This window comes from Cyprinodon tularosa, unplaced genomic scaffold, assembly GCF_016077235.1.
Source record: "Cyprinodon tularosa strain WSP-4 unplaced genomic scaffold, ASM1607723v1 ctg134, whole genome shotgun sequence".
In the NCBI taxonomy this organism is placed as follows: Eukaryota; Metazoa; Chordata; class Actinopteri; order Cyprinodontiformes; family Cyprinodontidae; genus Cyprinodon; species Cyprinodon tularosa.
This window is the reverse complement of record NW_024038158.1, coordinates 1,618,771-1,645,172: the sequence shown is the minus strand read 5'-3', so window position 1 is coordinate 1,645,172 and position 26,402 is coordinate 1,618,771. Positions and strand designations below refer to the sequence as shown.

Below are 26,402 nucleotides of genomic sequence, written 5' to 3'. Positions count from 1 at the left end.
TCCTTAAAGATTTTATGTAGAATTAAACCCGGTGAAATTAAACTTTTCCACTTTGAGTTCTGGATAAAGCATTTTGCCAGAAGAAAAAGTTCTTATTTTTTTTAATCAAAAATGAAAAACATTTATATATTTTTTCACAGTTTTGGTATAATTACTGCTCACAGTGGATCACTCTGTCGGCTAGGGGTGTTTTAGCGTCTCTAAGCTCCCAATTAATGATTAATCGATGACTAGATTAGTTCATTATTTCACTAATCTATTTGTTTCAGCCATAATGTGATTACAGGAGAGTGAGACTAAAGTAAAAGGTTTCAGATCTGAATACATAGTTCATATATTTATTGCAAGGTATCGCCTCACAAGAGACCTTGAATTAACGTATTTTGTTGGGTTTTAATGTCACAGTTAAGATTATTTTATCTGGATTTTACGTGATGCGTCAGACAGGATTTTTTTTTTTTTTAACAATAGGACCATTTTTACAAATGGATCCAAATCCCTCCATTTAGCCCGGTTAGGATCACCACTCTGCTGTGTCCGCTGGTCTTCATTGTTCCCTTTGTCTCTATCCTCTAACTAACCCATAAAAGCCTTTATAGAACCACTCTATCTATGTTGCACAGTTAACAGACTTTCCTAATGAGGTCACTTTTGCAGACTAGTGTTTAGGGGGAACCGTATAAAATCAGGTTAACATTTTTTTGTTGTTTTAAAAGCAATGTGTACTTTTTATGTTATGTATGGGGGGTTATACCTTCTTTGTTTTGCTTTTTCTTATCAAATTAACCTTAAAAGAAGTATGAAAAAGAAAAATCCCTGTGAAGTCGGCATTAAGGAGGTGCAAGCGACTGTAAATGGCTCATCTATCATTTTCACAAGAGCAGACTTTAACTGTCTGAATTCTGAGAATCTTTTTCTTTTTAGGACTAAAACCTGACATGTTGCATCAGCGCTCTGACTCCATTATTTCTGTTCTTCAACCCCGAGCAGCTGTAAATCACAGCATGACTAAATTCATGTGTCGGCTTGTGTATAAAGCTCCTTCTGCGTGGTAGAACTCATCTTTCTCTGCCCGTTTTTTATGTTTTATCTGAATGTTCATCGACTCCCTGAGGTGTAAGATGTGCCTCAAGCACCAGAAGACTGTAACGAAGGAGACTAAGCCTGCTGGAAAGTTAATATTGCTCCAGAGTGTTTCTGTCTGCGGTAACAAAGAGTCCTCCAGGTTGCCAGGCATCTGGGATGACATTTCCCCCTGGGAGAAGACGAGGGGTTCGGGAGGTAAAGCGGGAGAAGGTCTGCGGGTAATCCTGATCAGTTTCCTGGGGACCAATCAAAGAGAGGAAGAAAGGGACGGCGTGAAAGAGCTGAGACTGGATTAGGACGCCTAAATTTTAATCTGTAACAGACTAAAATCTGCTTTCTTTAAAAACATATCTATTTCTGATAGATTACAATTAACATTTCAGTAACAAAACTTTGTTGTTTTGCATAATAGGTACTGAAACCAGAAGGGGAACTCCAGCTTCTGACCTGTTCTGATTCTAAGGCCCATTATTATTTAAATGGGGGGGCTCAGCTATTAAAGCTGAGAGAGCAGATGTTGCACAATCGGAATCAGAAAATCATCTTCCCATTTAGCCGCGTCGCTGACTCATTAGCATGCCAAGAAAGTTCCCCTTATAAAAGGATTTGAAGGACGGAGGAGAAGAGGGGGGGAGAAATGACTTGGTTGTCACGGATACCTCCAGTAGGGCAGAATTTTTGGTAATCTTGTGCTCTGTTTGCTCTGGGTCATATGGACAGATCCATCATTCAGCAGAGAACACGGCCCACAGGTAGAGTCCAGTCCGAGCGGGTCGGCTTCCATTAATAACCCCCGCCGGTACAGGACGGCCTTTGTGAAGCAAAGCTTCGGCATGCTGGCTGTTTGCTGACAGAACCTGTCACACTGCATTGAGGTTTTACGCCGTTAACTCACTGAGTTATTTCACGGCCCCAGTGGAGATCCCGTAAGGCTGATGCACGGTGATAAATGCAGTCCTGCTCCAGTTTCATTCTCCATGCGGAGTGCTGATGTCAGGAAATATTCTGGGATCTTGCAGAAGAGATGTTTCATACACTTGTCATTTGGAGGATAGAGGAAGCTTATAAGGGAGATGTACCTAAATACATACGTATATATGTTATTCTGCGCCGATTCTCCCTTTGAATTTTATTTGATGGTCTCTCAATTCACTTCAATGCAGCTACTAATGAATTATATGATGTAACCTGCAGAGGATTTCAAAAATATTTAAAACTCATTAATTTTTTTTCACATTTTTTCAAATACTTTATTGTATTTTTTGCCAGATCAGGCATAGTTATGGATGTTTTAAAGCATACCTAATATAATACATAGACGGGCTTCGTTGTAGAGCATTTGATTCAAGTTCCAGCTGTGGGTCTTTGGGGGCATGTCTCTATCAGCTTGGAGGCTGATTTTTTATTTCTTATTCTAGGATAATGTTTGCAGTTTTGAAAAACTGCTCAAAGCCAGTCGGAGATGATGCCAAGCATTCATCAACAACAGTTTTTAATTCTTGCAAATTTCAATGTGGACTCTGACGAGGTCGATCTAACTCATATATATTTATGAATCTAAACAAAGGATCCTCATATTTAACACATTGTTGGACAAAATCCTAAAATATTTGCTTTCATTTTATAGTTTTGCTTGTTTTGTGCTTGTGCATCATGTAAAATTCAAAGGTATGTGATTGCAATAAAACATCAAAAGGGTATGAATGCCTCTGCAAGGTACAGCAGATGTAAGATCATGCTGCTTATTTTAATGATTTCCCTGCATCTATTCATGTTGAATAAATTTCTCATTACAGGGAAGGAATCCTTTCTTTCTTGAACCTGCCATCATAATTGCAATCACCGATGGCAACAAATTGACCGGCAGCAGCGGCGTGCAAGACGAGGTCAGTCATCTTTAATCAGCCTCTGGGAGTCTTAATGCTGAAAATTAGCATAGCGTCTGGGCTGATGGATAAAGCCTGTAAATCTGTCTTTGATCTGTGTTTTAAATGGTCATCAGAATCACTCTTCAAAGTTCCTGAGATCATATGAAAGCATATATGAACCTCTTTGGTTTAAAATAAAAACATCTGTCCAACGTTTATTAATGATAAATATAACTCCAATAAAGCTTTGACCAACCTTTTTCGTCATGCACTTTCATATTTTACAAGATGAAATATTTAAATATTTAGCTTTAATCCTATTTCTGTTGAGAATAAGAGATATCAGCTTTTCAAACTTTGAATAATAGTGTAGTGGTTTAGGGTTAAAGACTAAATGTATATGCTAGTAACTGGTTGCATATGCTTTAATGACCTTGTGTCCTGCTGGTGTGGTATTTATTTTTCTCTTTTAAGCTTTGATTTTGCTCAATTTGCTAGTAAATATTAGCCTAGTAAACTAGCCCCACCAGCCAGAGGCCAAAATCATTTTACCTGTGAGTTTGGTCTAGCCTCGATCAATGCCCCAGGCCCTGGAACTGGCAGGCCAATCACAACGCAGAGTTTGTTTTGAATTTCTGGATGCAAAGTGGTCGGGGTTTTGAGGGTGTGGCGACAAATCTGCACAACGCTGGAGAAAACACAAGGAATTATTGAACAGTTCTCGTTTGACTCAGCTTTGGAATCACTGTTTTACAGACATGCTGTTTGTTTACACTCCCCCACCAGCTTTCCGCATACTGCGCAACAGTTAGTTGCGCTCATTGGTCAGTGCGTTGGCCAATAGGCACAGTCAGCGGTTTGAAAACAACGGGTTGTTCTCATCTACTATCTTCCGATGTCTCATTCATCGAGGCCAGACTAAATTACACATTTAATCTCACATTTACTCTGGTTTATCAGGCTAAGTAAATCTAGCCTTTCTGTGTATATCTACCGTAAGATCATGTGACCGAGATTACGTTATTGAGTATATGTACAACTGATCAATAAGCCGCAGCTGTGGAGGCGAGTGAGTGTGAAACTTCTGGTAGTTTAGCAGTACTGCCAGTAGGTGGCAGTGCTGTTTATATCAGCTCATTGCGCTGTTGCTGTGGTTCAATTTAGGCTCAAAAAGGACGACACAAAGACTGTCAGGACAGACGCCTGGAGCATAAAGCCTTATTTCATCATAATACACTGGATTTAGTTTTTTTTGGCATCAGACTATAATGTGACTATTTACCTTTATGGGAACAAGAGTGATAAACTTAATTGTCAAGGTGACAGGCTGGTAAAATGACACGATGAACTTAGAAACAGGAATGAGTGATTGTTATAGATTATTACAGAGTTTTTTATCCTGATCAGAACCTACACACTGAATGATAATGATGGCTAACTCTGCCATTATTGTCCACTGTCTGTAGGACGAGAATACCAGTTATTTAAGGTTTAATTGAAAGTATTGAATTGACATTGATTAAATATTGTATTCTTTGTGTCATCTTCTGTTAATGGTTACTGTTGTAGTTTAATTGAGAACTGTTTTAGGTTTATGTCAACAATGAAGTGTAGTCGTCGTTTACCATCTTTGTTGTTTATGCTAATAGTTGTAGTTTTGGCGGCAGATGATCTGACCTGTGTTTTAATTTTCTCTTATTTCATCAGCTAGGAAAGTGCCTTCATTGTTTGCTTTACGTTTATTTTCAAATCTGTCCCCCAGAGTCGTTACCAAGCAGAAATGTCTTTAAAAGGCGAAGGGGAATCTTTTCTGTTTCTGATCCATCAATGTTTTCCCATGTCCTCCACCGTCCAGCTCCATCTGCCTCTGACCACGCCGCTGCCAGGAAGCGAGCTCACCAAGGAGCCCTTTCGTTGGGACCAGCGCCTGTTTGCCCTGGTGTTGCGTATCCCTGGCAACACCTCCGTAGAGCCCGAACCGCTCGGCGGCGTCCCGCCCGACGAGTCCCCAATCACACCCATGTGTGAGGTCACCGGAGGTTGGTGAAGTTTTAGTTCATTACCTAAACCTGCCACACCCAGTAAATGGATCTAGCCACTAAATTTACATTCTGTCTGTAGTTGTCATCAGCGATGGTGGTTGAGAAACAAGAGACGACAATAAATCCACCCAATGGCCTTAAAGTAACAGGAGGAAAAAGTTAAAAAAGTATTATTAGTTATTATAGAGTCCAATATTTATGTCACTGAAAAGTTTTTGGAGGTTTCTAAAGAAGGGAAGACTATCCTTACTTCACCTCCTGTCCCTTATTTAGAAGTTAAACTCATCGGTCACTGCAGTGCCTTTCAGTGTTCTCTCATCTCTGAGGTTTTTTTCCCCCATTCTGTCGTTAAAACCACAAACCTCAATGCATTTAATAGGAGTTAATTGATCTAAAATATAATTTGGGTGTGACTGTAACAGGGTTTCCGCCGGTCATTAAAAGTCATTAAATTATAATTTTTTTAAATTAAGGCCTTAATTGGCACCAAAAATCATTAAATGTGATAATTTTCGCATTTAAAATGCTTTAATAATAAAAAAAAATGTATAAGAACAATTTCGTCAGATATATTGTGATTATATATGCACAGAACTGCTTCCGGTTGATCGTAAAGCCTTATGTTTGGAAGAGAAGCTCGAGGCGGAGAAAAATCTAGAGAATGGGGAAAATGCAAATTTCAACAAAAGTTGCTGGAAAACGAGGAATTTGGGACATGGCTGCAGCCTGTCGACTGGTACTTATTGATGGCATTAAAATAATTTCTAAGAGCATTTAAAAGCATTAAATTAGAGTCACTCATTCGTGTATAAACCCTGTGTAAGACTGAGGGAAAATGAGGCCTGGTTTTTGATTATTTTATAAAAAAAATTATCTATACTTTAATTTTGTTCTCCTTACTTTTATGCCCCTAAACTAACCAACATAACACCTAAACTGACCAGTAAAACCAGCACTTTAATAATGTTGGTAGCATCATGTTAAATGATATTTGAGAGGAATAATTGACTCTTAATGGGGCCGAATACGGATGTATGCCAAACCATTCAGGTTTTTATAAATAAAAAAAAAAAAAAACTGGAAAGCCATTTTGTCCCAAAGAAATCAAAATAGATGGGATGAAATTAGTAACATTTAAAAAAGCAACATGTCTTAAAGTTATCGTTGCCAAGGATCTCGGTTGGAAATCAAATTTAAATTATACCAAAAGAAATGGAAACGACATAGGTGTGTTGCATAGAGTCAAATTCTTTCCAAATCACTCAGCATTACTCACTTTGTGATCATGCCACACTTATTTTGTGCAGGTTTAGGGATCAACATGTAAAACCCGTACACAGTCTTTATTCATATTACAAAGAAGGGCACTGAATAAAAGCCATAGATCTTTCTAACCCACTTTTATTCAGCGTAAGTTATTAAAAATGTTTAGTATTTTAAATGCATAAAAAATTGACATTTATGCAACTTAAAAAAAAAAAAGAGAAAGTCACTAAAACCTGAAAGTAAGAGATCTTTTTTTTTAAAACTAAGGTTCGAAACCATAATTATGGAACGGAATCCAAATTAATCAAAGAATTAAAGAATGATGATAGCATTTTAAAAACGTATAAAAACTAGGGATGCACGATATTGGGATTTTGGCCGATATCCGATATGCCGATATTTTAAAACTTGTGTAGCCGATAACCGATACCGATATTTAAGCTGGACAAAAATACGTAGTCATTGAAAATAGCTTAGTTTTGTTATCCATTTCTGACACTTTGAAAAATAATATACTCAAATATATTTTCATATGCTGATATCAAATTGATTTTTAAAAAACGCGGTATCGATCTATTTTACTTTCAAAATCTCGTGATATTTTGCAAATTCTTGTGAGATTTTGTTAGTAAAATAGATCGATACCGCGTCAATATATCAACATATAAAAATATGGCAACATTTCGTGAATTTTCGGGGGATTTCGTAGCATAACGATATAGCAATATTTCATTAGTAAAAGAGATTGATATGGTGTTTTTAAATGGCAATATATCAGCATATGAAGATATTGTGATATTTTAATGTATCAATATTTTTCCCTCGTCTTTAGAAGTTTTTAAGTCGGTAAAAAAGAAGTTTTTGAGGAAGAAGAAGTATTATTTTTTTTTATTTTTTTTTAGACTTTAGAAACTCAGAAGCTGATCAAATATCGGGTTAAATATCGGTGGGGTGGCCGATGTCCAATATTCAGTTTTAAGGCCGATACCGATAGAGGGCCGATTATATCGTGCCTAATAATATATATATATATATATATATATATATATATATATATATATATCGTCCCTAATAAAAACTGCCATCTTTGGGATGTATAGAGTTCACGGACAGAGTTGTTGTTTTTAGAAAGGGCAGATATCATAACATTGTTCCTCTTTTTTTATGTATAAAAATATTCCGAAGCTCTGAAATCTTTTGTAAGGCTCTTTTTCCTGATCTATCTATTCAATAATAACAGTATCTGTTCATCCAGCCATACGTCTGTTTCTTATAAACCCAGAATATCTACAGGCTCCACCTGGTGAGTTCAGTGTATAAAAATAAACCATAAGCCATCAAAATATTGATATGAAATTCTATGAGAAAACTTGGAATCTTTATAGGAAAAGCATTTGGAAACACTAAATATTTTCAGGTTTTTTGTCTTCGTTTAGAATTCGGGTTTAAAACTCAACTGGGAGGAAGCCTCACTGGAAAAAATTGTAATCTAGATAAGTAGTTTTTTCTTAAAATAAGTGCATTTGTTCTTGGATTGAGGAGATGAAAGAGACATTTTCCAACATTTGCATTCTCTTATTTCAACTGTATGTTATCTAATCTTATTATAAGAGTAGAAATACTCATTCCGTTGGCAAACTATCTCATTTACCTACTCAAATTAAGGATAAATACACTTAATTTAAGAAATGATTGCTTTTTTCTAGATCGTTTTTCCAGTGCTCTCAGGATAGATCTGGAAAGAACATAAAATCAGGAATGAAAGCGTTTTGTTTGTAGTTACTGTTGCTGAATTGCCAGAGTGTGTTTTTATATAATGCCTTCCTCAGCTTGTCGTAGCGATCCTAAGCTGCACAGCAGAGCCTGGTGGAACACGCTGGGACAGGCTCCAAGTATTTATAACAGTACATCAAAATAGCTGTTTGTTAAACACATTCTGCCGCACAACAGATGAATCATCTATCAGCGTGATACAAGGAAAGGGTAATGTTTAGTGTTTAGCTTTTTTGATGCTGGAGGAAAAAAGGACTTCCAGTCAGGGAGATCCCTTGATTTCCTCTAAATACCCCGCACGGCTGTCTTAACCAGATGGATTTTAATGCTGCTTCAATCTTTCTCCTTCTTTATTATCTGAAGCAACTCAAACTGACGTGGGTGTAGGGAAGTGGTAGATTTATGGAACTGGTGATTTAAGATGTTCCTCTACCTGGCTCAAACCTGACTCGCAGGTCCTGTCAAAACGGTTTTCAGCTGGAAACTCCTTCTGCTTGCAGAATAAACCACAACCCCAGCTGTCTACATAGCAGCTGCGCTCATAGAGGCGGACTTGTTCCTCCAGCTGGCAGGAGGAACACACCAGAACCATGCTGGTGGCAGGTTTAAGATGAACACATGCACAGAGAGAGAGAATGGGGTACAGCGCTCTGTGTGACAGTCGCGGGGCTGAATGCAGAACATGACACGGCTCCATTGTGAGCCACGGCGGGCGACTGTACATGCTGCCTGTCCATTACTGCTGACACAAAGCCACGGCCTATTGAATGGAGAAGTGATCGGGTGCACTGGTGGGTCACTGGAGGTGAAGTGGGAGGCTTTAATTGATGAGGAGGCTGACTTTGATCAAACTGAACTCAGTGTATTTTTTAACAGCTTGTCTCAATTATGGCTCTGTGATGTAATTGGTGCTACAGCTGATTAGTTAAGACTACTTGAAGCCTTTCTTGAGCTCCAGTTAATGCAAATGTAAAAACTGAAACACATTTAAATGTTAGGATTAAAAACCAGGTTCTTCAAACTAGACGGGTTGCAGAAGCTGCAGGTTAACCGAACAATGCGTCAGAGCTTTTTCCTTAATAATGGTCGCCAACCCCTATTTATAATATCTAAGTTAATAAAAACCAAGAATCTTTGTCTTTATTAAACTGCAACAGAACCGAATAGAGGGCACAGATTATACGTCGGAAAAATCAATACACCTGAAGAATTTATAAACTAAAATATGTAGACAGAAGAGTTATCAAAATACTGAAATTCAAAATTTTATAGCGATGCAGAGGAAAATATTAAATACTTGATACCGTTTTATCATGGAGATAAACACTACAGAATAATTAAAGGCATAAAAATGTAATTAAAGTGAAAAAGGAACCTTTTTCAATGTTAGGTTGAACGTGCTTTCTCAACACAATCAGACTCTTTTACATAAATGTGCGAATAAATGCAAGATAAATGACTCAGATGTAACACTTCCTTATATTTTAAGATAGTTTGAGTTATTTTTCTTTTAATATGAAATAAACTAAAATTAGCGATGGTAAAAATGTTCAAACAGTTGTTTTCTGATTGATATCATGCCACATTAGTGTTGTATCTGGATACAGAGTTATAGTATCGGTACTTTTCAAAGTAGAAACAATTTTTTCAACCCTAGTATATACATGTGAGAATTTGTGACTACAGGGAGGATAGCTGCCTCCCCAGCTTTGAGGAAGAAGCTGTTCTTCAGTCTTTTTCTTCTGGATTTAATTCTGCTTTACATTTTTCTACACAGTGCTTTGCTCAGGTGGCCTTTAGTTGTAATCAGAAGAATTAGTTAATTATTACTAAATCATTTATGACACTGAGCGCACATTTCCAAAGGATAAGATCAGGTTTTTATTTGTTTTAAACAAACATTCCTTTGATTAGTGATGTAGATAAAATGTTGGGAACCCAAAGTGACTTTTTCCATTGAACTGGTGAGAAGTTCCCAAGATTTGAAAGCGTTGACCTAAACATCAAAACAACTTATTCCTACTGCTGTGAATTTAATAACACTGATTAATCAACATTAAAGAAAGAAATCAAGAGTTTAATTAAGTAAACATTAGTTCTGCTGGAGGTTTCTCCCTGTTAAAAGGGAGTTTTTCCTCTCCACTGTCGCTACAAGCATGCTTAGTGTGAGGGATTACATTAGTCAATGTGTTGATGAACTCAACTGGTTTTCCTTAGATAGAAAACTTTAACTTTAGCTTCTGGATAGAGCATCAGATGACACGTGTTGTGAATTGGAGATGTATAAATAAACTCAATTGAATTGAAGTAAGCATGCCTACTGCATAAAATATTACACCTTTTCTTGTTTTTAAAATGCTAACAAGGTAGAACGAGGAGATACCGGCTGGCTGTTAGTCCGACTATCTGCTCCGATTGAGCTTCCAATGACCTTTTTTTATTGTTGTAACTTTGTAATTATACTGTCACAACCAACATTTTTAACATGGACAGAAATTTAGCTTTAAATGTTGATGTTTCATTGTTTTCATATCTCTCTTTTTTTCTTTTTTCAGCTTTTGTTTAGATAAAACTCAAAGGTCTGATTCTTGCTGTGTCTGCCAGGGTGTTATTTACTTACTTACTTTTAATTATTATAATTATTTTAATTATTTTTAAGATGACTGGGGTTTGGTAAAAATCAACACACACAAATTTTTTATCACCTTCATTTCGAGTGTTCAGAATTAGTTTCACAATTAACGTTACGTTTGAGTTCACCAGCAGCTAGAAAAAAAAACAACTTGTAAAAGTTATTATAGCTTGAAAATCAAATTTAAAATGTTCTAAAATATGTTTCTTTAACTGCTCTTTGTTGACACTCTTTATTGTCTTTTAAAATGATCAGGAAGTAGATACTAATTGTGGTCGCTTGTGTGTTGCAGGGCGTTCCTACAGTGTGTTCTCTCAGCGCATGTTGAATCAGTGTTTGGAGTCTCTTGTGCAGAAAATCCAAAGCGGGGTGGTGATAAACTTTGAAAAGACTGGACCCGACCCTCCTCCACTAGAAGGTACATTTCTGGCAGCCACTTCTGTGACATCACTGCGCTGCGTCTGCTTGATAAACTTTCTCCCTCTTTATCTTTTTAATCCTCTCTGAGTTCGCCCTCAGTGTGCTGCTTATCAAGCTGCTTAGATTTATATTTATATGCATCAAGCCTTCATCTTTAAACTCTAACGTGGATATTAAAGCCTTTTAGTTGACTGATTTTGCAGAAAAAACAAACATTTTGCTGATAAATAAGCCTTTCCCTAATGTTTGTTGGCAGATGCTCCAGCTGAGGGGTTGAAGTCCGGTCCACAGCCTTGGCATTGCTGTCACAAGCTGATCTACGTCCGACCCAACCCTAAAACCGGCGTCCCCATTGGTCACTGGCCCATCCCTGAGGCCTTCTGGCCCGACCAGAACTCTCCAACACTAGTAAGAGATCTTTATAAAGAAAAAAAATTTGACTTTGATATGTTAATGTAAACAGATAATCGTTTCATTATTAATTGACGATTGATTGACCACATTAGTTTAAATGGAATTTCTTTTAGTGTTGTAATGTTAAATGCTGGATTACACTAAAAACAGAGGGTTGTATATCGCAGCTGGCTTCCACCTCACTGAAACGAAGTGATAAATGGTCTGACAGTAGGTCAGAGCGACATGCCCTGTCTGGTAAGGATAGTAAACAGGAAATCATAAGTGTTTTACATAAAGCTTAAACAATTAATTGGATTAATCTTTATTTATCGATTATTGAAATAATCGTCAGCTAATATAGTACCGTATTTTCACGACTATAAGGCGCACTTAAACGTCTTTTTTTCCCCTCAAAATGTGCAGTGCGCCCTTTGGTGCGGTGCGCCCTATGTGTGTTGTAACTGCGACTTTTGAGACCACCTCATTGAGGAGATGATGAAAGAGTGGCTGAATGTAAGGAGACCAGGTGTTTTTTTTTCCACTCATCACCATCGCTGTTAATCTGTGACTCCATGCGTGCCCATCTCACAGCTGATGTGAAAAACATGGGGAAACAAATTAACGCTGTGCTCGCTGTTCAACCGCTCGACATCGGTGTGAACCGGACCCAGCAGGTGCAGCAGAAGCAGCGAGTTTACATGCAAAGTCAATGGTTGATGCGCGTATAGGTGCAGCAAAAGGTCCTGCAGCGCGTTTTGAGCAGCAGGCGCTGCTGCTGCTTGAGATGGAAAAATTGAAGTTTTGCTGCTGGACGCGCCGCATCAACCAATCAGAGAAGCTGATCTGGGAGCTGACAGCGAGACAGACACAGCGCTCTGATGACATATGATATTAACGCAAATGAAAAGGGCTGGATGGATGAGGAGATGATGAAAGCGTAGCTGAGGGAGGTGTATGTGAGGAGACCAGGGTTTTTTTTCCACGCATCACCATCGCTGCGTGCCCATCTCACAGCCGATGTGGAAAAAAAGGTGAATCAAATGGATACTGTGCTCGCCGTTATCCCGGGGGTCTGACAAAGGAGCTTCAACCGCTCGACATCAGTGTGAAGCGGCCGTTCAAAGTAAGGCTGCGAGCGGCGTGGGAGCGATGGATGACAGACGGAGACCACAGTTTCAGGATAAGTGGAAGGCAGCGCCGGGCAAGTTACGCCACCGTTAGCGGATGGATTGTAGATGCTTGGATTAATGTGTCTGCTGGCTCTATTGTTCAAGCTTTTGCAAAAGCCGGCATTATTTCTGAGGAGCCGCGCTGCACGGAAAGTGACTCTGACAGCGAAGAAGGGGAAATTGGCATGTCTGATTTAGCGCAGCTGTTTAATTCAGAAACAGAGGATGATGACTTTGATGGGTTTGATTAATACTTTGTAATAAATACATGAATAAAGCACAATCATACTCAGTTTTGCTCCCGCTCTATTTTTCTACCTGAAAACTTAATTCAACAGCAGCCTCTGGGCCGGGTTTCCTCTTCACCGCGGTGGCTGGCAGGTGTTTTTTCATCTAAATAATCTAAATCTTGCAGCTATATTTGCTGTGATCAGTGGGAATAAAGTAGTTTTAATATGTTTTTAAGTGAGAAAGTCCACCTGAAAACTTAATAATTGCAGTCAGTTCATCCAGATTATCTATTTCTGTCGGAGGCGCTCAGACCCCCACATACCAGCGGTGCGCCGACAGGAGAAATCCTTTCATCAGCAGCCTCTAGGCTGGGCAGCCTCCGGGTTCACGCGGTGGATGGCAGGTGTTTTTCATCTAAATAATTTAAACTGCAGGCACCCATAAAAGCGAACATATTCCGTCGGCAGGTTTCAGGATTTTAAGTTAATTTAGGAGTGATCACAGCGCTCTGTCATCTGCGATGTGTCTGTCTCACGGCCAGCTCCCAGGTTTGATTAATACTTTGTTATAAATACATGAATAAAGCACAAACATACTCAGTTTTGCCCCCGCTGTATTTTTAAATACGCAGTAGAGGTATTTAAAGGTAGTAGAGGACATGTACCTGTATATAAAAAACGCGCCCTATAGTCCGGTGCGCCTTATGTGTGTGTTAAATACAGAAATGGGACACATAACTGAGACTGCGCCTTTTAGTACGGTGCGCCTTATGGTCGTGAAAATACGGTAATTGATTTAACGCTAACTGGTGTATAGAGTTGTTACACGTGCCTTTAGCTTACAGAGCAACCCGCTTACAGCAGCAATTATACCAAGATTGTAAAAAAAATATATATAAACATTTTGTATTTAAGATAAAAAAAAATCTTTTCGTCTGTCAATATGCTCTATCCAGAACTCTTGAAGTTAAAAATGTGTGTTTCATCTGGTTTATTTTCATAAAAAATCTTTAAGGAACCTTTGGCTATCTTAGACTTTAAAATTTTATTTGGCATTTTGTTTACACAAGTGTAAAACAAAAAGAAATTTCATTGTCTGATCAGTAATCGAAAAAATAATCGAAAGATTAATCAAATTCCCAAATAATCATTAGTTGCAGCCCTAGTTTCACAAATTATATTCATATTTTTTTTCTGTTACATAATAGGTTCCTGTTTTTTTTTATATCTTATTTTTTTAATGCTGTGGTATTATTTATTTTTTATTCTTCATATTGTAAAAACATATTTAGCCCTTCTTGTTATGAAAATATCCTCTTCTTAAAGAGAACACTCAGGTTTTAAAGAATTTGGCCTTTCATCAAATAATCATTTGTCGATCACTAAGATCAGTTGGCTAGAAGAAATAATTCATTTATTAACATTCCATCTGTAATTTTGAACCCAAGTCGGCCTCTGCAGATGGCCGCTCACACTGAGCCTGGTTCTGCTGGAGGTTTCTTCCTGCTAAAAGGGAGTTTTTCCTCTCCACTGTCGCTACAAGCATGCTTAGTGTGAGGGATTGCCTTCGATTCAATGAGTCGATGCAATCAACTGGTTTTTCTTAGATAGAAAACTTTGAATCAATTTGACTGGATGATCTGGTTGAACTGTAAAGTTCCTTGAGATGACATGTGTTGTGAATTGGCGCTATAGAAATAAACTGAATTGAATTAATTTTAACTTATGGATGCACTGCACTCAGTAAAAGCTATCCTGCCTCTTTATTTGAATGAAATGGAAAGATTGACAAAATATTTCAATCTCTAGATGTTCAAAGGTAATTGAGGAAAGCTCTTAAAAACCTGCAGCTTTATTAGCAGTGAAATATGTTTCTAAAATGGTTAAATTCAAAGATAGATGGTGACATGGCTGGTCAATGTTCTGGGCCAGTCCAGACACGTGTCCATCCGTTCATTAGAGCATTCAGTAGCCATGCATTGCTGCTCCACCTGTTAGTAAGGGTTTGATTTGGTAAAGTTCTATCGACCGATAGTTTTTCTTTTTTCAGTTTTATTTGCTTTTCCTTCTGCCATTTACATGATAAAAATGACACAATGATTGAAAATGTTACTAAACGTTTAATTTAAGCAAGAAGATAAAAATTTCTAAACAAATCAAACATTAGCAGAAATGGAGAGAGTGCTGTGCATTGTGCTTCGACTGACCTCAAGGTTTGGCTGCTAAATGCACCGATGAATCGGCCAACGCCAACATATCTGCCAATGGATCCCACTGTCTCTCATTGTGGGATTTTATAATATACATGGAGGAGAAAAAAAACTTCAAGCATCGGGAATCTGTCAGGCTAGATGTCATGATAATCATAATAAAACTATATCGATCAATCTGTAGTTTGATTAGGCACTGATCCTACATAATCAAATTATTTAGTTTTTTAATGTTGATAAATATAGAATAAAGCACCATCTTCCACCCATCACAGTTAGGGACTATTTTGTGTTGATCTGTTAGAAGAATTCAAATTAGATTATATATATAAAAGTCTGTGATTGTGAATAAAACTTGAACACCTCTGCAGGAAAACAATGAATAAAAATATGTGCATCATTAATTGCATAATATGACATTTTAAATGATATTGTAAAAATGTTCTATCATTAATTTTATCTTTGATAGAACTTTAGACTAATTATTACTTAAAAAGGAGGAATGTTAGACTGTATTGATAATAATGAGGTGTTCTCTATGATCCAACCACAGCCGCCCCGCTCAGCCCACCCCCACGTACGCTTCTCCTGTGTGGACGCAGAACCTATGGTTATAGACAAGGTGCCCTTCGACAAGTATGAGCTGGAGCCTTCGCCGCTCACGCAGTACATTCTGGAGAGGAAATCCCCACACACCTGCTGGCAGGTACGTCTCAGAAAAAAAGGAGGAAACTCTGAGGGGAAAGTTCAGTTTTATCTCTTTCTAACCAAGCTCATAAATTTCTGTGAATCTTTGATTTCATTCATGAAAACAGTGGTTTCAATTTGCTCTCATTCTCTTTCTTGACTATAAGATAAATCGTTAGTTTCTGATTTTTATTTTTATTTTATTGTGTGTGGGTCAAAACTTTAAAGCAAATCCTGATAAGCAGACTCTGCCCAGACTCCACATAGTTGGTTTGTGACGAAGAAACTGCTCTTTGGTTGCGAGTGTTTTCTGAAGGCTGCTGCTGTTTGTTTCGCCAGTACCAAGACTTGTACCAAAACTGTGGATAAATGCAGGCGAGCGGTCCAGCTGGACCAGGACACTAAAATGAACGAAGGTCCAACCTGTTAATCTAAGCTTAGTGTGCTTTCTGCTGTGATTTTCTGCCATTTGTGTATCAAACTGTCAACAAGAATAGATTCCCTAAGGAAAACAGGGGAGGAGTTCACTGTGATCGGTGAGAAAGTTTTGCCAAACAATACAAGGATTCTGCAGAGTTGTTTCAACTTGCAAGTTGTTTGTACTGCAAAATAATACTCTTAAAGACTAAACGTGTCATTGAAGCTAATTGCATAAAAATACACACAAAATCTTGCTTAATTTTCTCATGGATAAAAAAAGAATTAGCACAGTTTTGTACAAGTTAACATCTGAAAAATGTGGCGTGCATTTGTTTTTGTTTTTTGAGTTCTTACGGCACTAGTGGCTCGTTTTTCAACAGTAGGCTGACAGGAAAGGGGGTATGAGAGAGGGGAAGTGACATGCAGGGTAGGACCACAGGCCAGATTCGAACCCGGGTCGCCTGCGTCGAGGACTAAAGGGCTCGTATTACTCCCTGCTGCAGTGTGTCGCAGTGAGCTTGACGCAGACATTTTTGATTTATGCTTAAGTTTGAAGCGTGGTATGCGCCACGCCACAACGCAAGAGGTACAGTCATGAACTAGCTGATGGTCTAGATTAGGGTTGTCAAAAGTATCGATACTCAAAAAAGTATCGATACTGAAACGTTGTATCCGGATACAATACTCATTTTCAAAAGTATCGATACAGCCATCTAAAGTGCAGAATAGTGGAAAATGCACTTGCTTAATATCAAACTTGCTTAATATTGTGCACAGCATATAACCTCAAAATATTATTCTTATTGTTTTTTTTTTTATTTCTTGTATTTTTTTATTAATGAAAATATTTCTGTTGAATTTTAGAGTCTTTGTTTTTATTCTTGTGGTATCGAAAAGGGTATTGAGTATCGAATATTTTACTTAGTATCGGTATCGAGTTGAAAAGTTTAGTATCGTGACAACACTAGTCTAGATACGGCCGAGGCGGTGAGGAAATGGGGGCAAGTTTGTCTGACAACGGAGGGACATGAGGAAAAAGGGTCCCAGCGTTCTCGCGCATCTCGTTCTTCTAGCTGGTCCAACTTCACGAATTGTTTTCCGCAATTTCGTTCATAAAAACAAAACAAGCCGGCAAGCGGATGTAGACTCGACCAATCAGAGGCCTGCTGCCTGCGGCACTGTCTGCGGTTATTTACAATTTGTGAGAGGTGCAGCAGAGTGTCTGTGGAAGGAGTCGGGAACGTCTTTGCGTTCACTGCAACACCTACGCAGATACCTAGTATAAATCAGCCTTAAAGCCTCCATACATTGGTTGTGCATGCTAACCACTGCCACCTGCACGCCATGTGGCATGCACTTGTGCACTACAACTGCAAGTCTGCTGAGGTTAAATGTAGAGATTGAGCTCTTAACCAAGATTCACCAATTGTTTAAAGGTATAGAGTACGATCTTTTATTTTCGGGTGGATCATCTAAATAAGTGGTGACTAATTACAACGATGGCGCAGGAACCACGCAGTGGAGGAGTTACTTGACCAAGGGAGCAAACAGCAGTGATCATCAGTCTAAACTGTAATTTAAGTGAGTTTGCTATAAAGTCCACTATATAGTCCCGCTCTATATAGAGATTTAGGGATTAGGACAGACGTTTGGGCACAGTAAGCTTGTATGAGCTAAGAGAACAGCAACTTCTAAACAGAACGTGCACAAGGAGAAATGGGCTTGTGCACGCTCTCGCAAACGCATTTTTTCCCAAGTGGTGGAGGGTCTTTTAAAAAATTTGCGCAGATCCTCCACAATACTTTTAAGGCATGTACTTTTAACAACACAGAAACTCGGGATATCGCAATACATCGATCCAAACTGACTAAATGATTTACAATCTATTTACATCGAGGCAAAATGAAACAATCGACGCACAACACTCAACCCTCCCAACAGCCTTGCTTAACTTGGCCGTTGGAGAGCCTTAATCCTCTGCATACATCCCCCAGAATGCCATGCAGTTCTGTATTGAAGTTCGGTAAAATGAGCGATTGATTGTAATGTTTTCTATTGATATTAATCAGTTGTCCATTGATAAAGATATATATATACTTTTTTTTTGCTTGTTTATGTAGTCGTTTCTTTTCCCCAGCCATGTAAAATAAAAGCTGGTGATTTACATCCCTTAAACCTGGTTTGATCTAAACTGGTCTCAGAAGTTGAGCAAATAAGGTCAGGTTTACGCCTCAAAATGCTATTTAGCAACAGCGTATCGATTCATCAAAGCCGTTCCATCCCCACAGCATGATGATACCATCACCATGTTTCTCGGTGTGGATGTTGATTATATCGTTCCTCCAAAAACCACAAATTGTATTTTGTCTTCAGACAGTAAATCATTTTTAGTCTCATTCTTACTAAATTACAATGGATTTAACTGTGTTTTGAGATTTTTAAAGTTTAGGGTTCTGCTTTAAAGTTCTCCACAGCTAATAAGCAAACTGTAAACTTGTATTTAATCTCGTAATACAGACTGGTATGAATTAAAAGAATTTTAAAGGGTATTTGGTTTTACTGCCTTTAATTAATAGTGTTAAAGTTAAGGGGGGTTGAATATTAATCCCACATATATTTTTTGGATTTTTTTATTAAAATAGTTTATCATATTCACTCTGTTTTAATCTACTTTGTTTTAGTCTCATAAAATCTTAATAAATTGCATTAAATTGAGTTAAGAGGGAATTCACAGAATATAGAAACGACCGTGTGTCATTTCACTTCTTCTTTTAATGTCATAATGTGAAGCTGAGCTGTGGGGATAAGAACCGTCAGATGAGTCTGCAGGGAGCAGAAGGCAGCGATGAGCTGTCGTCCAGTCAGACGTGTGTGTTCGCCTCCTCCGAAATGATTCTCCAGTTTGTTAAACTTGAATTACATGAGCCGAAAATTTTCATTTTATAACTAATGCAATGTAATGATTATTTTTATTTATTTTTAACTGATATAAATATTCTTGAAGTGTGAATCTTAATTTGAGTTTCAAAGTGTTGCACAGATAAAAGCTGTTGCAACAAACCAGGAAATATTAAACACCGTCCTGTTTGCTGACGTTGAATTTCTTACAGTTTTGCAGAAATAAACACTAGTTTCCTGTTAAAGGGACGCCAATCTATTTTTTATTTTTTTTTTTTTTTACTGTGTTAGTTATTTGTGGAGGCTGATATTTATATAAAAGATATCCGAATTTACTTTTCTGACTATAGTTTTACACTAATTTCAGGTATTTAGTAATTATCTTGGTTTTCCATCTTTATTTGGATTCCTATTTTTTTTTGCATTTCCCTGCATCTATTTCTTAGGTCTATACATTCAATATAAACAAACATACAGCTAATGTATATAAACAAAAAAAAGATGCAAATAAAAGGCATTAGAACCAGAAAAGTTTGGTCATTTTTTTTTTAAATAAAAATGCAAAAATTATAGCTAATGCAATAAACATATCAAATATATAATATATATAACATACCAAGTTGATATAACACGTATGATGGTGTTTTTTCTTAAATATCTCCTCAAAGCGGTTTAAGTTTAATTACTGTGCTTCATTTTGATAATGCATCAAATATAATTTTGAAGTAATTGTTTGCTTTGTCTTCTGTTTGTTTCTGCAGGTATTTGTTAGTAATAGTGCCAAGTACAGTGACCTGGGTCAACCGTTTGGTTATCTAAAGGCAAGCACAGCCCTTAACTGTGTCAACCTGTTTGTAATGCCCTACAACTACCCTGTGCTTCTGCCTCTTCTGGGTAAGACTGCCGTCCAAACTAGTTAACCTCAGACATTTTCTTTTTTTTTTTACCTCGTGTAAAGTTTCCGTATCAGAAAGCATCGGTATTGTAGTTCCTTGCTGATGTTTTTAGGTTGGTTCTTTATACTCATCGTGCTCCTGTGGAGTTAAAGGTCAGGGGTTAGGGTACATTTCAGGTGAGAGGTTTATAGGAATTCATCATGGGTAGGAATTTGATTATTATAGACATTTTATTGTTGTACTTCTAAAAAAAAAAAAAAAAACTGGAACAGGATTCATAAGTTTGATGATATTCAAAGTTTTCTATATTCCTCACAATGCTATTTTACAATCAGTCCTTAAGATATACGAGCTACAAAAGTATTGGTTTATAAGAAGTTTTCATCAGCCCCCCTTCCACCACCTACAACATTTTTTTTCATCATTTAAACAAGGAAAACCACATGCAGTGAATAAATACTGCAATTATATAAATGGGAATCTCCCTTAAAGCTACAGTGTGTAATAATTACAGGGATATACAGTCAGAGATGTAATATATTATACATAACTATGTTATTTATCATCATCTACGAGCTCAGCCTCTTAACCTTAATATTTGCGTTGCCTTAGAATTCGTTATTTATAATTACATAGGAGCGGGTCTCGCAGCCATGGAGGCAGACATCTTTGCGCTACGGCAGCGCAGAGCCAACAAACTAGCGATTGCGAGATCGCCCATTACGCTCGAAAGTAACTACGGCAAGTTGAGAGAGATGAACTGAGACGGTACTGAACAATAGATGACAGTATTATGCCTGAGAATACTATCTGTAAAATTATCTATGTAAACAAACCTCATCACTTGAGAAGGTAGGTGATGCGGACGTCGTGGAAGACATTTTGTCCCGTAACGCTCGCCGTAGTGTTAGGGGGGAGAAGCGGTGCGGGGGAGATGTTCATGTTGCTTCGTTCTGTAGTCTGGATGTTAGATGTCGCTGAAAATTACACACTGTAGCTTTAAATGACCAAACTGTCGACTTCTTTAAATTTTTCTATTTTATCTGTTTAATTTACTCAACATTTAAAAAAAGACCATCTCAAAATAGGTCATTTTTTTGCATCCATTTCTACCAGGCCACCCCTGAAGTTACACTGCCCCCCACCTAGGGAACACGCCCCCCACTGGTTTGTCTATTTAAAAACCAGCTGTGACGTATTTGGGATCATCGTCCTGTTTGTTGATCCTGGTAGATTATTACATTATTAAACAGTCCGATCCAAACTTCCCACCTCAGAAAATTAGATGCTTTAGAACATCGCAGGCAGCAGAAGGCTGTTATAAACACACCGCTACATGGATAAGAATGTTCTTTGGAGAGATGGAGGGGATCAAACGCCAGGCCAACAATGACCCTAATGACTCCCTTATCAGAGGCATAGGCCAGTATCCCGTTTTGGAGGCCAACAATGACCTCAACAGCTCCCCATTACAAGTGGTGGACCTGTTTTTCGGTTATATTAGCATGTTTTCTAAGCCATAACAAGGCTTTTGTTTGGGCCTCTCTATAAGCCTGGAACTCAACGCTACTCCACATTTTGAATTGAGAAAGCTTCCTGGATGGGAAGCAAAACGTCTTTAAACTGGGAAACAAAGTCCAGTGGATTGTTTTTTATTTTATTTTTTGGAAGTAGAGGTGAGGCTTTCAGAACTAAAAGCGCTGAATAAGCTGTCAGGAATGTTGGTGGCGGCATCATGCTTGGGCTCATTTGAACGCAGTCGATCCGTCCAATAATAAAGACACAGAACTGCCTTATAATCCTTTATTTTCTGCTCAAACCAGCAAGTAAACTCATATTCCAATGAGAGGATGTGCTAAAAACCAAACTAAAAAACAAAAACAAAAAACACTCTAGAGATGATTGGATCGGAAAGAAACGAACCAGGCTAACTGGACACTTTTGGAATAACAGCCTCCTCAATGGGATAACAAGGACCATATCTGTGCCATGACAATCACTGATGGTTTTATAGTGTTTCCAGACTGAAAAAGAACAGTATAAATGTATAGTTAAAATCATAAAAGAAGTAGGGTATTGGCCAACACAAAAGGAATGAATCACCACAGACCAGAATTAAAGCCAGAAGCTGGAATAAATGGAATAAATCAGTGTAGCAGTAGCAGCAAAGGTCTGACATAGTTTCGCTTGATCTTCCTCTAGACGACTTGATTAAAGTGCACAAGTTCAAGCCGACCCTGAAATGGAGGCAGTCCTTTGAGAACTACTTGAAGACCATGCCTCCTTATTATATCGGAGTAAGTTGATGCTGCTAATTTGGGTTATTCCCACTTTTTCTAAACAAAGGCTAATAAATCACGTCCTCTCTCCATCTGTTCCTCCCACAGTCTCTCAGAAAGGCCCTGAGAATAATGGGGGCACCAAACCTCCTGGCTGAGAACATGGAGTACGGTCTGAGCTACAGCGTGGTGTCCTACCTGAAGAAGCTCAGTCAGCAGGTTGGTCTCTGGTTCGATGACTCCTCCCTGTCACCGCCTTGCACACAGACTTTAACAGAATAAATCTTTGTTGCATTGCCAGACAAAAATAGAGTACGACCGCCTGATTGCCTCGATTGGCAAGAAAGCCCCTCCAGAGCCCGGCATCAAGGTCCGATGGCGGGGAGGCGGCATCTCTTTAGCACAGAGGAGGGACTTCATCCAGCAGCTGCAGAGTCTCACAGGGGAGGCTCCCACTCTGCCCATGGAGCTCAACCCTAAAGAGTTCCAGGGTTTTCACTTGGCACTACTCAACAAAGTAAGAAGCAATGATCACAGTGCACTAGAGTTGTTTTTGGGTGTATTTTAAACTCCTCTTACCTCATCTTCTCAGGGCCTGAAGCCTCAGAGCTTCAGGAACCCCTACGACATCCCACGCAGCCACCTGCTGGATCAGCTCAGCCGAATGAGGAGGAACCTGCTCAACACCACTGTCTGTACTCTACGAGGGCAGGACTCCGGTAAATATCCATGGAAATGGGCTTCATGTGTTAATGAGAGAACTCTGATCAGAGTTGTATGGTTTGTATCCAGATTAACAAAGTTTAAACACTTTAGTTTCTCTTCAAGAAAGATCATATAAATAAGTCTCATGGTCTATTTTTAATATTTTTCCAACCTAGCTGCAGAGGGTGATCACTGATTTATAGCAACATGGAAAATTCCTGTCTTAGACTCTTTCTAAATCTGAAATGTTCCGCAAAGCCAGTGTAGAAAGCTCGAGAGCAGAGCATGTGAACAGAGCAGAGCGTCTTGCAATTCCCGCTTCCCGCTCAGGAGGATGTTTGCTCATTCTCTCCAGCGCTAGAAAGTCACACCGGGACGCTCCCCTCAAAATCTGCTCCGCGATCACCTTAATTTTCCTGCCGCCCGGGGAAATCGCTCCATGCTCGCACAAATTTCCAGGAGAAAGCATTTTCTGACATTTTTCCTTCGTGTATTTTTGTCCCTGGGACACACGGCGTTTGATTTAATGATATGACCGATACGTGTGTATTCTCTTATTTAACTCGCTGTTAAATTATCGCACAGTTTCCCTGCTGTGAACGTAACACCTCGCTCCATTCATGTTGCCCTGCGTTTCCTATTTAAGTAGAAATTTATTTTACTAGACTACACATAAGGTAACTTTGCATCCCATTGCAAATGAGATAATAGTGTATAATGCATATATGCGATCCATTTTCAAAAACACGATCACTTTAGGTAAACCCACTCTGTATTGTAAGAATAGTTAGTGTGTTTTTATGATATTTTTTAACCCACTTTTTATCACACAATATTCAATCCTCATGTCAGTGATTCCGTGGTAAAGTTGAAACATGGACTATAACAGATTATAGGCACAGACAGCATAGGCATCGGCCTAGGTTTTAAGTCAAACATGTATTTAAATAAAGTCGGAGCGAAATCCTGGCTCTGGCCTTTAAAGTGTAAACCGCTCTGCGCTCCACCATATTTCTCTTGCCCCACCGCTCGCTCCACGCTCCGCTCACATGCTATGCTTGAGAAAGATTTAAAAAAAAAAAAAGTTTAAAGCAAGCAGCTATGTAGGAAAATATTCATCCTACCTACGTTCTGCTTCCCTGCAGACGTCACAGGAAAGGTGAAGTTCCAGTGCTTCCTAAGGCATCAGTAAACATTCAGTAAAAAGTGTTGATAGCCCGCACCTCCGTGCCTTTCCCCTTTAATAGTTCCAACTGCTCCTCTTGTTTCCAGACCAGCTCCACAGCGTGCCAATCGCCCAGATGGGAAATTACCAAGACTTCCTCAAATCTGCCCCGCAGCCTCTCCGAGACGCAGATCCCGAACAGCCCAAACGTCTGCACACGTTCGGAAACCCTTTCAAACTGGACAAGAAGGTACACGGCCCGCATCCATCTAAGCACGAACTAAAGAGGGTTGGAGATTTACACTGAAATTATTTGATGTGACCGTCCGATTGCTCTTTCAGGGTATGATGATCGATGAGGCGGACGAGTTTGTGACCGGCCCACAGAACAAGGGCAAGCGACCCGGGGAGAGTAGCAACATGCCGGGAGGCGGTCCCAAAAGACGGCGCTGCATGTCGCCTCTTCTGCGTCTGGGCAGGGCCTACACCCCTCCAGTGACCCCTCCTGCCAGCCCACGCCACTCAACAGGTGACATTCAGCATAGAACGCCGTTTTAGAGACCTAAAGATGTCTTCAGAAAATAACTTGCATAAATAAACATGATAAATGAGTAAATCCGTCCCCTAAATGTCTCCCCCTGTAGATATGGACATCAGTGACGGAGCACCTGACCTGATCATCAACCACCTTAACCAGAACCACTACAGTTCCGACTCCAGCTCCGACCTAGAGCTGGATCACCCCTCGGGACCCGCCGACGTCCAGGAGAACCACAACTCCGCAGATCCTCAGCTCCTCCGGCTCAAGGATGAGGAGGAAAACAGGGGGACATGCGAGCCGCCAGGCAGCGAGGGAGGGGTGGAGATGGTGCTGATGGAGGACCAGACGACCCGATTCCTGTCGCCCGCTGCCCTGAAGAAGCACATCCACGGCGAAACGACAAAGGTCAACAACGAGCTGAGGGTGCAGATCACTAAGGAGATCAGGAAACCTGGCAGACGTATGTATGGGTGGACATGTTTGTTCTAAGCTAACGCTAAACTACTGAATTATCCCAGTAAACTTAAAAAAAAACATTAAAACGTTCAGCCCTAAAAGAGAAACTTACAGATTATATGGATTGACTAAACAGGGACAGATTACTCTATTCATTTTATTATTAAGGCTGACAGCTGATAAGAAACATTTTAAATTTCTAAGATAATTAGAAACTCTGCAGAGACGAAATCTAAAGCGCACAGGGAAAACTACGGACTTTACATTCGTCTAGCAGACAGTTATTGAACCGGTCTTTAAGGTCATCGCTATAAGAGGATGGTGGTTCTTAGAGTGCTGGATCCAGGCTTTTTAATGGAAGGTTTTGAGGAAGAAAGATGACAGGAATTAAATATTTGGCCTTTGCCTCAAAGTCCTCTTTACAGATTGATGTCTTGTTCACCTTTTTTTTAGTTTTTAAGGTCCCAGAAAGGCTTCAGATCCAGTGTGAAGTTTGGACAGATGTTTTTTTTTCATGACATGTTGTCTTCTGGTTTATGGCAACTGGGGTTTATCAAGTCCAAAGTCGGCACAGCCGTGTTGTAGAAAACTCTTCTACATTTTAAGTCAGAGTAGGAATGCTGAATGAAGTGGCACCATGGATGGGAGATTCCGGTTAGAGAATCAGGAAACCGGAGATAACGATCGGCAGCTTTATTATAGCTCCAAACACAGAACATGGTGCATAACAGGCGAAGATGCATGATTACATGTGAAACACATGTTACATGCTGGGCTCATGGAGCATATGAGTATGCTTTTATTTATTATGCACACAAATATCCACCATGAAGAAAAAAGATTTGGCGTGTGTCACACTGATAGCGGTCCGGGCTGAAACAAGAAACTAAACTAGGTTCTCTCTCAGTCTTTCTAACACGTGTTACGATAACACAGAGTTTTCTTTTAACAGACGCTAACCTTCAGACATTTCAGAGCATTTTAAGCTTCTCTCTGCTCAAAAGCTTCATGAAGACCCATCAAGGACGTGGCTCTTTCTCAGGCTGCTACAATGACCAGTACCTGCTTTAATAACCACTCTGTCATAACGCTTGTTGTAAAAATCTCATATTTCAATCGTTTTCCTACCAAATCCTAATACTCGCTTTTATTTTTTTAATTTATTTTCTTTACAAGAATTCAGTTGACATACATTTCTTTCAAAAACTAACTTTTATTTCAATCATCCGCTCTGTAGGTGACCTTAATCTAAATCTGTGAAAA

The 26,402-nt window shown here is 39.0% G+C and overlaps 1 protein-coding gene across 1 annotated transcript in view; it reads left to right on the top strand.

Annotated features, from left to right (window-relative positions):
- The window catches only part of ints6 (integrator complex subunit 6), a 39,972-nt gene that overhangs the window by 7,843 nt on the left and 5,727 nt on the right, over positions 1–26,402 (top strand). The window contains exons 4-16 of the mRNA XM_038277756.1: positions 2,883–2,972; positions 4,810–4,993; positions 10,960–11,085; positions 11,344–11,495; positions 15,646–15,798; positions 19,859–19,991; positions 22,196–22,290; positions 22,381–22,491; positions 22,574–22,789; positions 22,865–22,991; positions 24,250–24,392; positions 24,485–24,671; positions 24,787–25,143. Of these exons, the coding sequence (XP_038133684.1) occupies positions 2,883–2,972; positions 4,810–4,993; positions 10,960–11,085; positions 11,344–11,495; positions 15,646–15,798; positions 19,859–19,991; positions 22,196–22,290; positions 22,381–22,491; positions 22,574–22,789; positions 22,865–22,991; positions 24,250–24,392; positions 24,485–24,671; positions 24,787–25,143 (2,074 nt within the window). The remainder of the gene's footprint in view (positions 1–2,882; positions 2,973–4,809; positions 4,994–10,959; positions 11,086–11,343; positions 11,496–15,645; positions 15,799–19,858; positions 19,992–22,195; positions 22,291–22,380; positions 22,492–22,573; positions 22,790–22,864; positions 22,992–24,249; positions 24,393–24,484; positions 24,672–24,786; positions 25,144–26,402) is intronic.